At 47.8% G+C, this 20068-nt stretch overlaps 1 protein-coding gene across 1 annotated transcript in view; it reads right to left on the bottom strand.

Annotated features, from left to right (window-relative positions):
* The window catches only part of LOC123763237 (macrophage mannose receptor 1), a 105058-nt gene that overhangs the window by 55568 nt on the left and 29422 nt on the right, over positions 1-20068 (bottom strand). Inside the window, exons 12-20 of the mRNA XM_069302989.1 lie at positions 19367-19525; positions 19122-19226; positions 18597-18752; positions 14930-15112; positions 14277-14432; positions 10996-11070; positions 7548-7589; positions 2514-2669; positions 993-1147 (exon numbers count right to left, since the gene is read on the bottom strand). Of these exons, the coding sequence (XP_069159090.1) occupies positions 993-1147; positions 2514-2669; positions 7548-7589; positions 10996-11070; positions 14277-14432; positions 14930-15112; positions 18597-18752; positions 19122-19226; positions 19367-19525 (1187 nt within the window). The remainder of the gene's footprint in view (positions 1-992; positions 1148-2513; positions 2670-7547; positions 7590-10995; positions 11071-14276; positions 14433-14929; positions 15113-18596; positions 18753-19121; positions 19227-19366; positions 19526-20068) is intronic.

A 20068-nucleotide genomic window follows, 5' to 3' on the forward strand; every position in this document is an offset into this window, starting at 1 on the left:
TATTCTTCGAAAAATTAAAAAAAGTGGCGCCTTTTCGGAAAGTTCGCTAAATACGGTGGTCCACAGCGGCACCATTTTAAAAAATCCCGATGGTGCCGCTAAGCTGCCAATAACACTACTGGTGTGGTGATGGTGGATGTGGTGGTGGGTGTAGTGGTGGGCATGATGGTGGTGGTGGGTGTAGTGGTGGGCATGATGGTGGTGGTGGGTGTAGTGGTGGGCATGATGGTGGTGGTGGGTGTGGGTGTGGTGGTGGTGTTGAGTGTGCTGATGGTGGGTGTGGTGGTGAGAGACCAACGTAGTACATAATATCATTAAGACCACAGGATGTAGCTTTTCTATAAAAAAAAGCATTTCCTTGTTATTAGTGTTGAAAACCAGTGTTGTACCGTCGCCAGAACTACATCAGTGTCCATAGTGTAATGTTCCATATTGTTTATCATCTGCTGTATTGCTTCAACATTTTCTGATATGTTAGATTACTTATTTGTATTTGTAGGTGTTTTCCACATTATACCTATTAATATTTTGTTATCTAAATCTAAATTATTCTAAATTTTACCCAAAACGCTTTGCGTAGTAGAGGTATAATATTTATGTGTGACCCTGTACCTTCCTCTCACCTTCTTTGTACCAAGATTCTTATGAATACAATTATTTACACAGAGAAATCACAGTAATGCGATATATCAGTAAGAAAATCCACAAGAGCCATGATTAGGATTCGAACCTATGTGCTGGGTATTCCCAGGCACACACTCTATAGGCAACTTGGCCATGGTATACATAGTAAAAGAACTGCAATCTGTGGTTCCGCTCAACCAGGTTTCACACAATTCCCGCCGTGCACTCTAGCTTCTTATGAGTTATTATTATTAATATTAATATCGAGAAAATGAGTAGGAACCTTGAGGATTCAAACCTGAGCTCTGAGTACTGCCAGAGACACGCTTTGTGCATTATTAATATGAGTAATAGCAGTAGTATCTTACCTCCGCGCAGTGTTCGACTCCACCTTGGTTATTAGGTTCCCCAGAGTACCAGTTAGTGAAGACGAAGGGCGAGCCGTCCACCCAGTGCCAGTTGGCGCCGTTGTCGTCATCGTGAAGACCCATCCAAATGTTGATGTACCCACTGCTCATCAGCGCTGCGGGACGACATGAGGTGTTGGTTAGCTCTGTGATGAGCCACTCACCACAGGCTGACAGACCATGCTGCAGGCTGCAGACCATGCCACAGGCTGCAGGCTGCAGACCATGCCACAGGTTGCAGGCTGTAGACCATGCCACAAGCTGCAGGCTGCAGACCATGCCACAGGCTGCAGACCATGCCACAAGCTGCAGGCTGCAGACCATGCCACAAGCTGCAGGCTGCAGACCATGCCACAAGCTGCAGGCTGCAGACCATGCCACAGGCTGCAGGCTGCAGACCATGCCACAGGCTGCAGACCATGCCACAGGTTGCAGGCTGCAGACCATGCCACAAGCTGCAGACCATGCCACAAGCTGCAGACCATGCCACAAGCTGCAGACCATGCCACAAGCTGCAGGCTGCAGACCATGAGAACGACTCTCATGAAAGGGCCCGAGAACGACTCGGGCCCTTGAGTCGAAGACACGGCTTAGGACACATCTGGCCCTGTATGTATCGGGGCATTCTGTAGAATCTTTCCTTAATACCTCAGAGTTAATAGGTGCTAGTAATTGTTGCTAGATACTTGTATTATTATAAATTCATACAGAGCCACACATGGGTAGAGAGTAGGTCCAATACTGACTATTCCAAATCCGATTGTAAGACATCACGTTTTGGCCAAAACAGTTGAGTGGCGCTGACCTTTCACAGATGCTATTGTTTAACAAATCATAACCATTGTAATAGTTGAAAGTATGGGACGAAACAGTATTATATTACACATTCATTCCCTCCGGAGTATCCCAGCTCCTTGTCCTCATATACTAGCTCCTTGTCCTCATATACTAGCTCCTTGTCCTCATATACTAGCTCCTTGTATTCACATCCCAGCTCCTTGTGCTTATATACTAGCTCCTTGTACTCACATCCCAGCTCCTTGTCCTCATATCTGAGCTCCTTTTCCTTATATCCCAGCTCTTTGTTCTCACATCTCAGCTCCTTGTACTCATATCCCAGCTCCTTATCTTCACATTCCAGCTCCTTGTACTCATATCCCAGCTCCTTGTCCTCACATACCAGATCCTTTCCTCACATCCCAGCTCCTTCACGTCATATCCCAGCTCCTTGTCCTCATATCTCAGCTCCTTTTCCTCATATCCCAGCTCTTTGTTCTCACATTCCAGCTCCTTGTACTCATATCCCAGCTGCTTGTCCTCACATCCCAGCTCCTTCACGTCATATCCCAGCTTCTTGTCCTCATATCCCAGCCTCTGGTCCTCATATCCCTTCCCTGAGGTATATAGGCATACCAGCCGAGCGGTTGCTCCTCATAATTCGTCCCCTCACCTCACACTTGCACTAACACTGGAGAAACTTACTAGTGAGGTAGTCGTCTTCGTCAGCGCTGCCTACGGACACGAGTTCGCTGCCCAGCAAGTCGTTACAGGAGCCGTGGGCGGTGTCCCAGTCGGCGGTGGTCGGGGAGAGGTAGTAACAGTGGTTGTTCCAGTAGCTCCACCCGCTCGGGCACGTCACTGTTGGTACACAACACAAGGGGGCACGTCACTGTTGGTACACAACACAGGGGGCATGTCACTGTTGGTACACAACACAGGGGGCACGTCACTGTTGGTACACAATACAGGGGGCACGTCACTGTTGGTACACAACACAAGGGGCACGTCACTGTTGGTACACAACACAAGGGGCACGTCACTGTTGGTACACAACACAGGGGGCACGTCACTGTTGGTACACAACACAGGGGGCACGTCACTGTTGGTACACAACACAGGGGGGCACGTCACTGTTGGTACACAACACAGGGGGGCACGTCACTGTTGGTACACAACACAGGGGGGCACGTCACTGTTGGTACACAACACAGGGGGGCACGTCACTGTTGGTACACAACACAGGGGGCACGTCACTGTTGGTACACAACACAGGGGGCACGTCACTGTTGGTACACAACACAGGGGGGCACGTCACTGTTGGTACACAACACAGGGGGCACGTCACTGTTGGTACACAACGCAGGGGTATGTCACTGTTGGTACACAATACAGGGGGCACGTCACTGTTGGTACACAACACAGGGGGGCACGTCACTGTTGGTACACAACACAGGGGGGCACGTCACTGTTGGTACACAACACAAGGGGGCACGTCACTGTTGGTACACAACACAGGGGGGCACGTCACTGTTGGTACACAATACAGGGGGCACGTCACTGTTGGTACACAACACAGGGGGCACGTCACTGTTGGTACACAACACAGGGGGCACGTCACTGTTGGTACACAACACAGGGAGCACATCACTGTTGGTACACAACACAAGGGGGCACGTCACTGTTGGTACACAACACAGGGGGCACGTCACTGTTGGTACACAACACAGGGGGCACGTCACTGTTGGTACACAACACAGGGGGCATGGCAGAGTTGGTACACAACACAGGGGGCACGTCACTGTTGGTACACAACACAAGGGGGCACGTCACTGTTGGTACACAACACAGGGGGCACGTCACTGTTGGTACACAACACAGGGGGCACGTCACTGTTGGTACACAACACAGGGGGCATGGCAGAGTTGGTACACAACACAGGGGGCACGTCACTGTTGGTACACAACACAAGGGGGCACGTCACTGTTGGTACACAACACAGGGGGCACGTCACTGTTGGTACACAACACAGGGGGCACGTCACTGTTGGTACACAACACAGGGGGCACGTCACTGTTGGTACACAACACAGGGGGCACGTCACTGTTGGTACACAACACAGGGGGCACGTCACTGTTGGTACACAACACAAGGGGGCACGTCACTGTTGGTACACAACACAGGGGGCACGTCACTGTTGGTACACAACACAAGGGGGCACGTCACTGTTGGTACACAACACAGGGGGCACGTCACTGTTGGTACACAACACAGGGGGCACGTCACTGTTGGTACACAACACAGGGGGCATGGCAGAGTTGGTACACAACACAGGGGGCACGTCACTGTTGGTACACAACACAAGGGGGCACGTCACTGTTGGTACACAACACAGGGGGCACGTCACTGTTGGTACACAACACAGGGGGCACGTCACTGTTGGTACACAACACAGGGGGCATGGCAGAGTTGGTACACAACACAGGGGGCACGTCACTGTTGGTACACAACACAAGGGGGCACGTCACTGTTGGTACACAACACAGGGGGCACGTCACTGTTGGTACACAACACAGGGGGCACGTCACTGTTGGTACACAACACAGGGGGCACGTCACTGTTGGTACACAACACAGGGGGCACGTCACTGTTGGTACACAACACAGGGGGCACGTCACTGTTGGTACACAACACAAGGGGGCACGTCACTGTTGGTACACAACACAGGGGGCACGTCACTGTTGGTACACAACACAAGGGGGCACGTCACTGTTGGTACACAACACAGGGGGCACGTCACTGTTGGTACACAACACAGGGGGCACGTCACTGTTGGTACACAACACAGGGGGCACGTCACTGTTGGTACACAACACAGGGGGCACGTCACTGTTGGTACACAACACAGGGGGCATGGCAGATTTGGTACACAACACAGGGGGCACGTCACTGTTGGTACACAACACAGGGGGCACGTCACTGTTGGTACACAACACAGGGGGCACGTCACTGTTGGTACACAACACAAGGGGGCACGTCACTGTTGGTACACAACACAGGGGGCACGTCACTGTTGGTACACAACACAAGGGGGCACGTCACTGTTGGTACACAACACAGGGGGCACGTCACTGTTGGTACACAACACAGGGGGCACGTCACTGTTGGTACACAACACAGGGGGCACGTCACTGTTGGTACACAACACAGGGGGCACGTCACTGTTGGTACACAACACAGGGGGCATGGCAGATTTGGTACACAACACAGGGGGCACGTCACTGTTGGTACACAACACAGGGGGCACGTCACTGTTGGTACACAACACAGGGGGCATGGCAGATTTGGTGTTGGGCATATGGTTGTGTTACTCTCTCTGGGTAGTACCACCAGCTTCATCCTCTTTATTCCTGACACTATCCTTCTGTTCCATCCTTCACTCACTGTCCTCCTGCCCCATCCTTCACTCACTATCCTCCTGCCCCATCCTTCACTCACTGTCCTCCTGCCCCATCCTTCACTCACTATCCTCCTGTCCCATCCTTCACTCACTGTCCTCCTGCCCCATCCTTCACTCACTATCCTCCTGCCCCATCCTTCACTCACTATCCTCCTGTCTCATCATTCACTCACTGTCCTGCTGCCCCATCCTTCCCTTACTATCCTCCTGCCCCATCCTTCACACTATCCTCCTGCCCCATCATTCACTCACTATCCTCCTGCCCCATCCCTCACTCACTGTCTTCCTGCCCCATCATTCACTCACTATCCTCCTGCCCCATCCTTCACTCACTATCCTCCTGCCCCATCCTTCACTCACTGTCCTCCTGCCCCATCCTTCACTCACTATCCTCCTGCCCCATCCTTCACTCACTATCCTCCTGCCTCATCCTTCACTCACTATCCTCCTGCCCCATCCTTCACTCACTATCCTCCTGCCCAATCCTTCACTCACTATCCTCCTGCCCCATCCTTCACTCATTATCTTCCTGCCCCATCCTTCACTCACTATCCTCCTGCTCCATCCTTCACTCACTATCCTCCTGCCCTATCCTTCACTCACTGTCTTCCTGCCCCATCCTCCTGCCCCCATCCTCCTGCCCCATCCTTCACTCACTATCCTCCTGCCCCATCCTACACTCACTATCCTCCTGCCCCATCCTTCACTCACTATCCTCCTGCCCTATCCTTCACTCACTGTCTTCCTGCCCCATCATTCACTCACTATCCTCCTGCCCCATCCCTCACTCACTGTCTTCCTGCCCCATCATTCACTCACTATCCTCCTGCCCCATCCTTCACTCACTATCCTCCTGCCCCATCCTTCACTCACTGTCCTCCTGCCCCATCCTTCACTCACTATCCTCCTGCCCCATCCTTCACTCACTATCCTCCTGCCTCATCCTTCACTCACTATCCTCCTGCCCCATCCTTCACTCACTATCCTCCTGCCCAATCCTTCACTCACTATCCTCCTGCCCCATCCTTCACTCATTATCCTCCTGCCCCATCCTTCACTCACTATCCTCCTGCCCCATCCTTCACTCACTATCCTCCTGCTTTATCCTTCACTCACTGTCTTCCTGCCCCATCCACCTGCCCCATCCTCCTGCCCCCATCCTCCTGCCCCATCCTTCACTCACTATCCTCCTGCCCCATCCTACACTCACTATCCTCCTGCCCCATCCTTCACTCACTATCCTCCTGCCCTATCCTTCACTCACTGTCTTCCTGCCCCATCCTTCACTCACTATCCTCCTGCCCCATCCTTCACTCACTATCCTCCTGCCCCATCCTTCACTCACTGTCTTCCTGCCCCATCATTCACTCACTATCCTCCTGCCCCATCCTTCACTCACTATCCTCCTGCCCCATCCTTCACTCACTATCCTCCTGCCCCATCCTTCACTCACTATCCTCCTGCCCCATCATTCACTCACTATCCTCCTGCCCTATCCTTCACTCACTATCCTCCTGTCCCATCCTGCACTCACTGTCCTCCTGCTCCATCCTGCACTCACTGTCCTCCTGTCCCATCCTTCACTCACTATCCTCCTGCCCCATCCTGCACTCACTGTCCTCCTGTCCCATCCTTCACTCGCTGTCCTCCTGTCCTATCCTTCACTCACTATCCTCCTGTCCCATCCTGCACTCACTGTCCTCCTGCCCCATCCTTCACTCACTATCCTCCTGTCCCATCCTTCACTCACTATCCTCCTGCCCCATCCCTCTAACTCACACTATCCTCCTCCTTACATCTGCGGTTAGGAGTGCTGGGGTGATAGTGAGTAATGATAAAGGATATTGAGTGATGGTGAGTAATGATTAAGGATGGTGAGTGATGCTGAGCAATGATAAAGGATGGTGAGTGATGGTGAGTAATGATGAAGGATGGTGAGTGATGGTGAGTAATGATAGAGGATAGTGAGTAATGATAGAGGATAGTGAGTAATGATAAAGGATGGTGAGTGATGGTGAGTAATGATGAAGGATGGTGAGTGATGGTGAGTAATGATAGAGGATAGTGAGTAATGATAAAGGATGGTGAGTGATGGTTGATAATGATGAAGGATGGTGAGTGATGGTGAGTAATGATAGAGGATAGTAATGATAAAGGATGGTGAGTGATGGTGAGTAATGATGAAGGATGGTGAGTGATGGTGAGTAATGATGAAGGATGGTGAGTGATGGTGAGTAATGATAGAGGATAGTGAGTAATGATAAAGGATGGTGACTGACCTTCAGGGGGCGGAGGTGGTTGGGGACCCACGTAGTTACGACCTGAAACACAAGCAAGACACAGCACGTCAGGAGAAGTCACCACAACACCCTCACCTGTCACCACAACACCCTCACCTGTCACCACAACACCCTCACCTGTCACCACAACACCCTCACCTGTCACCACAACACCCTCACCTGTCACCACAACACCCACACCTGTCACCACAACACCCTCACCTGTCACCACAACACCCTCACCTGTCACCACAACACCCTCACCTGTCACCACAACACCCTCACCTGTCACCACAACACCCTCACCTGTCACCACAACACCCTCACCTGTCACCACAACACCCTCACCTGTCACCACAACACACTCACCTGTCACCACAACACCCTCACCTGTCACCACAACACCCTCACCTGTCACCACAACACACTCACCTGTCACCACAACACCCTCACCTGTCACCACAACACCCTCACCTGTCACCACAACACCCTCACCTGTCACCACAACACCCACACCTGTCACCACAACACCCTCACCTGTCACCACAACACCCTCACCTGTCACCACAACACCCTCACCTGTCACCACAACACCCTCACCTGTCACCACAACACCCTCACCTGTCACCACAACACCCTCACCTGTCACCACAACACCCTCACCTGTCACCACAACACCCTCACCTGTCACCACAACACACTCACCTGTCACCACAACACCCTCACCTGTCACCACAACACCCTCACCTGTCACCACAACACCCTCACCTGTCACCACAACACCCTCACCTGTCACCACAACACCCTCACCTGTCACCACAAGTCCCTCACCTGTCACCACAACACCCTCACCTGACACCACAACACCCTCACCTGTCACCACAACACCCTCACCTGTCACCACAACACCCTCACCTGTCACCACAACACTCACCTGTCACCACAACACTCACCTGTCACCACAACACCCTCACCTGTCACCACAACACTCACCTGTCACCACAACACCCTCACCTGTCACCACAACACTCACCTGTCACCACAACACCCTCACCTGTCACCACAACACTCACCTGTCACCACAACACCCTCACCTGTCACCACAACACCCTCACCTGTCACCACAACACCCTCACCTGTCACCACAACACTCACCTGTCACCACAACACCCTCACCTGACACCACAACACACTCACCTGTCACCACAACACCCTCACCTGTCACCACAACACCCTCACCTGTCACCACAACACCCTCACCTGACACCACAACACCCTCACCTGTCACCACAACACCCTCACCTGACACCACAACACCCTCACCTGTCACCACAACACACTCACCTGTCACCACAACACACTCACCTGTCACCACAACACACTCACCTGTCACCACTACACCCTCACCTGTCACCACAACACACTCACCTGTCACCACAACACACTCACCTGTCACCACAACACCCTCACCTGTCACCACAACACCCTCACCTGACACCACAACACCCTCACCTGTCACCACAACACCCTCACCTGACACCACAACACCCTCACCTGTCACCACAACACACTCACCTGTCACCACAACACCCTCACCTGTCACCACAACACCCTCACCTGACACCACAACACCCTCACCTGACACCACAACACCCTCACCTGTCACCACAACACCCTCACCTGTCACCACAACACCCTCACCTGACACCACAACACCCTCACCTGTCACCACAACACCCTCACCTGACACCACAACACCCTCACCTGACACCACAACACCCTCACCTGTCACCACAAGTCCCTCACCTGTCACCACAACACCCTCACCTGTCACCACAACACCCTCACCTGTCACCACAAGTCCCTCACCTGTCACCACAACACCCTCACCTGTCACCACAACACACTCACCTGTCACCACAACACCCTCACCTGTCACCACAACACTCACCTGTCACCACAACACTCACCTGTCACCACAACACCCTCACCTGTCACCACAACACTCACCTGTCACCACAACACCCTCACCTGTCACCACAACACTCACCTGTCACCACAACACCCTCACCTGTCACCACAACACCCTCACCTGTCACCACAACACCCTCACCTGTCACCACAACACTCACCTGTCACCACAACACCCTCACCTGACACCACAACACACTCACCTGTCACCACAACACCCTCACCTGTCACCACAACACCCTCACCTGTCACCACAACACCCTCACCTGACACCACAACACCCTCACCTGTCACCACAACACCCTCACCTGTCACCACAACACCCTCACCTGACACCACAACACCCTCACCTGTCACCACAACACCCTCACCTGACACCACAACACCCTCACCTGTCACCACAACACCCTCACCTGTCACCACAACACCCTCACCTGTCACCACAACACCCTCACCTGTCACCACAACACCCTCACCTGTCACCACAACACCCTCACCTGTCACCACAACACCCTCACCTGTCACCACAACACCCTCACCTGTCACCACAACACCCTCACCTGTCACCACAACACCCTCACCTGTCACCACAAGTCCCTCACCTGTCACCACAACACTGAACAACACCAATAGTTCCGTAGAGAGCTTACATGAGGTAGTTCCAATGTGGTACATTTGTACCATGTTTTATATTGTTGTTTTGTTCCATTAAACAACTGTGAAGGATAGTAGTGACCTCAGGTACTCCACAGGTGTTGTGACACTTTCCATGTTTCCTGCCCGCAGGTGTTGACAGGTGTTAGGTGGAGTTATAATGCCTCGTTACGTCACTTCTCGCCTGTCTCTCTACCCGTCCCCTCCAACAGTACGTCTGATTTTTGACGTATTAATCCCCATTCATCACAGCGGCTCACAAAATTGTAGGCTGTCCCGTTTCTATTCGTTGTTCCGGGTCGGTTATGTTCGTTTCGTGTGATTAGTTGTAGTACATTTTTAGAATTTTTTAGTACACTTTAGTACATCATTTTTGTGAGGTTGTTACAACTGGAAAGGATGAGATGCTCAACCAATGACCTGCTATATGTACCCTTTGACCTGTTTAGCACCAATTAGTTTAGGATGCCCTGTACAAATGTATTTTTTGGGTAAACTCTTAAGTTTCAATATTTTGATCATTTTAGGTTTATCTCAGCGATGGTGTTGTCTACGCCGGATGGTCACCTGGATGGCAAAGGTACATTAACTCCTTCTAACACCCATTACTTTCCTGGGCTCGATAATGGGTCACAGTTGCAGATAAACCTATACTGACCAGTCACCTTTACTCTCAATGGTTAATTCTCTGCATCAAGTATCACAACATTCTATTAATAGGCACGCATATTCTCTCTCTCTCTCTCTCTCTCTCTCTCTCTCTCTCTCTCTCTCTCTCTCTCTCTCTCTGCACCTCAAGTACTTTGGAAAATATATCACTTACCTTTTTTCTCACATATAAATGCAAAACGGAGAGCGCAGTCGATGTCATTCCACTTGCCCGTGTCCGAGTACATCTCTGCAAGGTTACAAATGGGTTAGCACGCGTGTGTGTACTCATCTAGTTACCTATTTGTGCCTGCAGGATCGAGCTCTATCTCTAGGACCCCGCTTTTCTAGCCGTTGGTTGTGTAATGCAATGACTCCTGACCTATTTCCCTATCATACTTGCTTTTAAAGATGCGAATGTAGTTAGCCTCTACAATCTGCTCCTTTAGGTCATTCCATTTACTCACTACCCGCACGCTAAAAAACTTTCAAACATCTCTATGACACATCTGAGCCTCAAGCTTCCATTCGTGTCCCCCCTTGTTCTATTCGTATTCATTGTAAACAATTCCTGTTTCCACCCTGTCAATCCTTCTAACTATTTATACGTCTGTATCATGTTCCCCCCCTCTCCCTCCTCCTTTCTAACTTCATTAGGTTTAGTTCCTTCAGTCTCTCTTCGTACCTCATCCCTCGCAGCTCTGGGAAGAGTCTCGTTGCAAACTTCTGTACCTTTTCGAACTTCCTTATGTGTTTTTTAGATGGGGGCTCCAAGATAGGCGGTATATTCTATGACTGGCCACACATAGGCGATATTTATAGTGATCTAAAAGCCTCCTTATTCAGGTTCCTGAAGGATGTTCTGACTTTTGCCAGAGTAGAGTATGCGGCTGACGTTATTCTATCTATATGAGCCTCTGGAGTTAAGCTTGGTGTTATATCTACTAACAGGTCTTTTTCTCTAGACGTTATAGGGAGGTAGTTTCCCTTCATCTTGTATCGGCCTTTCGTTCTCCTGATCCCATTTTCTTCATCTTACACTTGCTGATGTTGAACTCTTGCAGCCATTTCTCGGACCAGCTCTGCAACCTGTTCAAGTCATCCTGGAGAATCTTGCAATCCTCATCTGTCTCACTTCTCCTCATTAGTTTTGCATCATCAGCAAACATTGACATATAAGACTCAACTCCTGCAGTCAAGTCATTTACATAAATGAGGAATAGTATGGGTCCCAGGACCGATCCTTTAGGCACCCCGCTTGTTACTCTACGCCAGTTCGACTCTTCGCCCCCTTACTGTCACTCTCTGACACGTCTGTCAGGTAATTCCTTACCCATGTTAATGCGTTGCCGTCTACTCCCCCCTGCCCCTCAATTTTTTATAGTGACCTCCTGCACGGTACTGTATCAAAGGCTTTTTGGCAGTCCATAAATATGCAATTTGCCCATCCTTCTCTGTCTTGTCTTATTTCCGCTACCTTACCATAAATCTCCAGGAGGTTCGTCAGGCATGATTTCCCTTCCATAAAGCCATGTTGTTGTTTACTTACAAACCTAATCCTTTCTAGGGGTGCAACTAGTCTTAACCTCATAATTCTTTCAAGTACTTTGCAAGGGATCCTTGTGAGTGACACTGATCTGTGGTTAAATGCCTGTTCTCTATCTCCTTTCTTGTAGATTAGCACCACATGAGCCTTCTTCCAGCAGCGGGGCAAGGGACTCATCAAAGTCCTTTGCAAGAGATTTATTAAAGATTAGCACTAGAGGTATACTGAGGGCCTGTGCTGCTTTTTAACAGTCATAGTGATATTCTATCAGGCCCAATAGCTTTAGCTAAATTTTATGATGTATTCTTACTTCCTCCGCTGTTACCTCAGTATTTAGTAGTGTCTCATCAGAGGCTGCTTCCTCATCTAGCTCTGGGAGCTGTTCAGGCTCTGTAGTGAACACTCCATGAAGGCTGGCATTGACCTCCTCACAAATTTCTTTATCATTTTCTGTATATCAATTCCTGTTACTATTTTGTATGTAGTGATCATATCACCTCTTTTTCTTCTGTCTTCTAATTTTGGCATATTTAATGCCTCTAACCTCTCCTCGTAGCTCTTGCCCTTCAGTTCTGGGAGCCACTTAGTAGCATGTCTTTGCACCTTTTCCAGTTTGTTGATGTGCTTCTTAAGATATGGGCACCACACAACCGCTGCATATTCTAGCTTTGGCCTAACAAAAGTCGTGAACAATTTCTTTAGTATATCGCCATCCATGTATTTAAAAGCAATTCTGCTTTTTTGTGTGTGTGTGTGCAACCCGTTCTCGCAAATTTAATAAGTCAATATTGACTTATTAAATATGTGCATAGGTGACATACTTAACATAATAGTTTCCCTTGAAAAGCTTAATAGAAAACACCGACCTTACCTAACCTACTTAGTATGTTAAGATAAGCATCTTATTGCTTCGTAATTACAATTATTACCTAACCTATACCTATAATAGGTTAAGTAACAATTGTAATTACGAAGCTATAAGATGCGTATTTTAACATACTAAGTAGGTTAGGTAAGGTCGGTGTTTTCTATGAAGCTTTTCAAGGGAAACTATTATGTTTAGTATGTCACCTATGCACGCAACTAATAAGTCAATATTGACTTATTAAATTTGCGAGAACGGGTTGCCACTTACCATCACAGTGAGACGGTCCACTTACCATCACAGTGAGACGGTCCACTTACCATCACAGTGAGACGGGCCACTTACCATCACAGTGAGACGGTCCACTTACCATCACAGTGAGACGGTCCACTTACCAACACAGTGAGACGGACCACTTACCATCACAGTGAGACGGGCCACTTACCATCACAGTGAGACGGGCCACTTACCATCACAGTGAGACGGGCCACTTACCATCACAGTGAGACGGGCCACTTACCATCACAGTGAGACGGGCCACTTACCACCACAGTGAGACGGGCCACTTACCATCACAGTGAGACGGGCCACTTACCATCACAGTGAGACGGGCCACTTACCACCACAGTGAGACGGGCCACTTACCATCACAGTGAGACGAGCCACTTACCATCACAGTGAGACGGGCCACTTACCATCACAGTGAGACGGGCCACTTACCATCACAGTGAGACGGGCCACTTACCATCACAGTGAGACGGGCCACTTACCATCACAGTGAGACGGACCACTTACCATCACAGTGAGACGGGCCACTTACCATCACAGTGAGACGGGCCACTTACCATCACAGTGAGACGGGCCACTTACCATCACAGTGAGACGGGCCACTTACCATCACAGTGGGACGGTCCACTTACCATCACAGTGAGACGGGCCACTTACCATCACAGTGAGACGGGCCACTTACCATCACAGTGAGACGGGCCACTTACCGTCACAGTGAGACGGGCCACTTACCATCACAGTGAGACGGACCACTTACCAATACAGTTCTCGTCGAAATAATAGCTGCTGGGTTCACCGTCAGCCCAGTTGAAGTAAGCTCCGGGTGTTCCGTCCATCCATCTGTTGCCGTCAATGTCGTTCATCATGCCAATCCACAGCCCCGTCTGGCTCAGGTCCTGTCTAGCCACCAGGTCTGCAAGGTCCAGCCTCGTGTACATAGGAATTATTCCACAAACATGAGTCACTAAAATAGCTGAATTATTCGCTTGATATGAAGTGATGTTATTATGCCAGGAGGGGATATACCGTTCGTGCGGTGCCAGTTGGTTGGTTTGTGAACGTTACCTTTACTAAAGCAACCAACCACTTGGGCTGGATGGAAGAACAATGATCTCTCCTTCATGCAGGTCGGCGTTCAATCCCCGACCGTCCAAGTGGTTGGGCATCATTCCTTCCCCCGTCCCATCTCAAAGCCTTATCCTAATCTCTTCCAAGTGCTATATAGTCGTAATGGCTTGGCAATTTCCCCTAATAGTTCCCTGCCTTTACTACATCAATGTGTTCTCAGGTTTAACCCCGTTAGTAATTACGTAAATTCCGTTATTCATAATAAGAGTACAACAGTCACGTCCAAGTGTACGACATTGTCCTCACTAACACAGTAAACACAAGAGTGGAGAAGCAACTCACCGAAAACAAATGACTGCTCCTGTGAAGAGTAGAGGGAGACGAGGTCTGGCGAGGACTGTCCCTCGCCGTACCACTGCTCCAGACACACGGCGCGGGCGTCAGCGAAGGTCAGCTCCTCCAGCTCCAGACGGTAACACTCCCCCGTCACCGGGTTCTCTGTCCAGTCCCAACCGCACGCTGAAGCTGTGGGCAGCGTGGAGGCGTCACACTAGTGTGGGAGTGTGGGAGTGTGGTGTGGCGCCACACCTGGTGTGGTAGCATGGTGTGGCGCCACACCTGGTGTGGTAGCATGGTGTGGCGCCACACTTGGTGTGGTAGCGTGGTGTGGCGCCACACCTGGTGTGGGAGCATGGTGTGGCGGCTCACCTGGTGAGGGAGCATGGTGTGGCGCCACACCTGGTGTGGGAGCATGGTGTGGCGCCACACCTGGTGTGGGAGCATGGTGTGGCGCCACACCTGGTGAGGGAGCATGGTGTGGCGGCTCACCTGGTGTGGGAGCATGGTGTGGCGCCACACCTGGTGTGGTAGCATGGTGTGGCGCCACACCTGGTGAGGGAGCATGGTGTGACTCCACACCTGTTGAGGGAACTTGTGGCGCCACACAGTGTGAGTTTGAAGTACAAAGTAGGAAACTATGAGGATGAATTTAGGTACTTTTTGGTTTTACTTTTGAATGAGGCATATGTTGGACAATTATTTTATTCACTGGTGAGTGAGTTCCATAAACTGGGTTCTTTCCATCCACCTGGGCTCTAGGAGACTCGAACCCTGGACCCCACGTGTGTGAGGCCGATACTCAATTGAATTGACCGAGCTATTGAGTAGTCTTAATAAGGAAAGTTTCCAGAAGCAGCATCCTGCTGCCAAACTGGAGTATTCGACTTTCCCCTGACTACTACTGAAGCTCAGAGGAATTAGTGATCCTCCCCCACTTTATATAAATTGTCATTCAGTAATTTTATTTACTACGTCCTTTTATTTGCATGGAGTGTTTGCACAGATTTAATCTGATTTTGGGAATATGAAAGGAATATATATATTTCTTGTGTGGTGCTCATGGGGTTCTATTACATCTATCAAGGAAAAGTTTCAGATCAAGATTAGCATTTAGGAACAATGTTTTGTACATGTAAATAGTATAAGAGAATGTGTGGAGTGAGTGAATGTTTAGCATGATAATGGATTTAAACAGAGGGGCTGTGTGTTGTCTAAAGACAGTGTTTATTAGAGTTCTGATTGCAGATTTTTGCCGAGTAGTGATGGGCTTAAGGTAATTTGCAGAGGTTGAACCCCATGCACAGACACCGTATGTAAGATTAGGATAGATAGTGCATAGTATGATAAGGAAAGCAGAGTCGGGAACATAATATCTTATTTTAGAAAGTATACTGAACGTTTTTGAGACTTTTTTGGGTTATGTATTGTATGTGGGTGCTGAAGTTGAGTCTCTTGTCTAAGTGTAGTCCAAGGAACTTTCAGTCATTTTTATTTCTAATGTTAACATTGTCTATCTGAAATTGAATTTGATTTGATAATTTGCTCCCAAATAAAATGTTCTGGATTTTTTCTATGTTTAGTGTGAGTTTGTTGGTTGACATCCATGAGTGGACTTTTGTTACGGTATCGACACCATCATTGGAGTGTGGAGTGGCAATTCCAACGCCATCTATGGATCTGCACTCCAACTTCTCTAGTATTGGACGATATGTAGACAACGCCATCTGGTGGTGGTGGCGTTGCAGTAGAGAATGACTCCGGTTTCCTGCCTTAGTTAGAAAATGAGGTCGATGTGGATGACTTCTGGTGGGTGACGTATCAAGACCAGCACCATCTAGGTTGTAGCAACGAGCACAATATCAACTCCCCGGTGAACAAGTGCTACCTCATGGTTTCCCCAGTGTACTGTACATCTAATTAATGACGTTTTTATGTCCACAGAAGTGGCATGTGGAGGCAGTGGTACTGAGGAAGGAAGTTACCTTGGGCAGTCCACGAACCCTTAGCTTTGTCCTGCAAGAAGACTAAGTAGCCGCCGTCGATCTAAGCAGTGTGTTAGCTGCTGGTATAGCAGTGTTGCAGATCGGCGTACCCGGGATTGGCTATTAAGGGTTACGGAAGATAGTGATGTGCCTATAGTGAAGCGCTGCTAGTAAGCTGCTAGAGGCTTCTGCCAGGGGGTTAGCTACCACTGTATAAGTTAGTTTGGGACCCCTGTCAGCATGTCGCTGAAGCCCTCTGCCAGTGAGTAGCTGGAGAGTGAAGGTGGGGTGTAGACACATCGTGATACTGTGTGGGTGGACTGGCCCATGTAGAAGGTGAACTCGCCAGTACAAGTGGACTAGGTACTGGGACTGTGAAATAACTGGAGTTGATGAACACTGCTAAAGTATTTGTGTCCTGCGTGAAAGAGATCGCTATTGTACATAAGTGCAAATATTCTTAAATATTAATATATATTGGTGAAGGGAATTGAGTATCGCTTCTCCCCCCCCCCCTCCTCCTTTATTTATGCACTGCGCTACTGCTTGACATAGCCAGTTTCTTGAAAGCCTACTACCGACTTGGGGTCGGATACACTAAGAAGTTATAACATCAAGAACCCAGTTACTGGCCCATAGCGGCCGTAACAAGTTTTTAAATTCATTATTTAATATTATTTTGTGTGTGTGTGGGTTGTGGTCAGAATATATGAAAGTAGTATCCTCAGCAAATAGTATAGGTTTAAGAATGTTAAAAGACATTTGACAAATCATTGATGTATATAAGAAATAGGAGAGGTCCTAAGATGCTGTCCTGTGGTACTCCTGCTGTTCATGGTAGAGTGGGGGAGGTTACGTTATTGATGGCTACATATTGGTGTCTGTCACTGAGATAGGAACGAATAAAGTTCAGAACAAGACCTCAGATACCAAAGTGGCGAAGTTTAAGAGGTATTTATGGTTTACAGTATCAAAGGCCTTTCTGAAATCAATGAAGAGGCCAATTGAGAACTCATTTTTGTCAAGGGCTGTGTAGATTATATTAACCAGACTAATATTGGTATCATTGGTACTCTTTTTGGAAACGGAAGCCAAACTGACATGGACATAATATGTTGAGTTTTTCTAAGTAGGAATAGAGCTGTTTGAAAATAATTTGCTCTAAAATATTTGAAAGTATAGGTAGATGTGATATCGGTTTGTAATTGTTTTGAGCTGTCTCGCCTCCTTTATGAACTGGCGACACTCTTGCTTTTTTGAAGGATATCAGGAAAAGAATAACACTCTAGAGATTTGTTGAATAACAGAGCTATGGGTGATGCAAGAGCAGGGGCAGTACTCGTATATACCATAGATGGAATTTCATTAATGTTCCCAGCTTTGGTTTTAAGCGATTGAATGATGGACATAATATTTGTCGGGCTGACTGGTAAAAGGAGTAGAGAGTTAGGATAGCTGCCTGTGAGATATGTAGTAACATGTGTCTGGGTCTGGGGGATTTTTCTGGCAAGGTTACCACCAACTGATGAAAATAAACAAGTAAATTTAGATGCCGTTTGAAAGTCTGCTGCAACATCTGAAGAATAAGGTAATTTTCATTAAATTTTCTTTTTTTGTTACATGATTGTTGTTCATGATAAGTTGAAGCGTGAAGGAAGGTAAAGCAGGTGAGTGTAGAGGAGACTCACTGTCTGGCTGGGCTGTGGTGGTGGTGATGGTGCCGATGGGGGTGGTGGAGGCCGCCATCTTGCATGTGTACGGTAACGTTTGGTCGCAAGGAAAGTCGTTCCATTTGCCTGTATCTTCCAGCATCTGGACGCAGTTCTCGTTGCCAGAGGGTTCTCCTAGGTAATAATGTCTTCAGCATTAACTACAAAACATAATGACAGACGAAAGTGTTTCATATTCTTACTGGTATTCATCTTACTCACTAATCATACTCACACTCATTACCTCCTTATGTATTAATTCTTACCATAATGATTTAAATACTTACATTTGAATTATTAACGCTCATATATTTCCTTCAAAAAATAACAAATAATAATTTAATCAATATGCATTAATCATATAATTAAAATTCCAGTTAAGATCCCATTAGAGAAGGTAATTAAGATCATGGCCAGGAGACCAGAGTCATCAGCCACACACAGCAGGTGTCGTCACTTCACTCAAGAGACGTAACCAGTACTAACGTGGCCTGACATCCTTACCGACATTCCAGTTGGTGATCGTGAGGCTGGAACCGTCGCTCCAGCGCCAAGCGTCAGGAGACTGGCGTTCATTCAAGCCAAGCCAACTTCCCCCTCCCTGGCGGTCTGCAGGAGGAGGAAAGAACGTTCTCAAGTGTACTGTGTAGGTAAAGGTTAAGAATGCCCAGGAGGACATGTGTCAGTTCAATGTTCCACACTAGACAACATCACGAGGCTAAACAGCTCCTCATAAGAGGTGTACCCACCGTGTACAAAATCTTGTTCTGTCCAGGTGTGGATGGAGACGAGCTTGGCGTTTTGGGAGGAGCAGGCAGAGGAGGCGGCTGTCCACGTCATCTCTTGAGTGCTGAACAGGAAGCAGTGGTCGCCGTTCTGTTCCCAGCCATCTGGACAGTACCGTTCATCTGCGCCACAAACATATACCTTTACCACTTTGAATTACTCTTAAATAATGTTTGAATTACTCTTAAATAATATATATATATATATATATATATATATATATATATATATATATATATATATATATATATATATATATATATATATATACATATATATATATATACATATATATATATATATATACATATATATATATATATATATACATATATATATAAATATATATACATATATATATATATATATATATACATATATATATATATATATACATATATATATATATATATATATATATATACATATATATATATATATATATATATATATATATATATATATACATATATATATACATATATATATATATATATATATATATATATATATATATATATATATATATATATATATATATGTATATATATATATATATATATATGTATATATATTTATATATATATGTATATATATATATATATATATGTTGCGACCGGTGTTCGAAATCTGCAGGACTGCCACGATGATGATCGGCATATCCT

This window comes from Procambarus clarkii, chromosome 49, assembly GCF_040958095.1.
Source record: "Procambarus clarkii isolate CNS0578487 chromosome 49, FALCON_Pclarkii_2.0, whole genome shotgun sequence".
Taxonomy (NCBI): domain Eukaryota; kingdom Metazoa; phylum Arthropoda; class Malacostraca; order Decapoda; family Cambaridae; genus Procambarus; species Procambarus clarkii.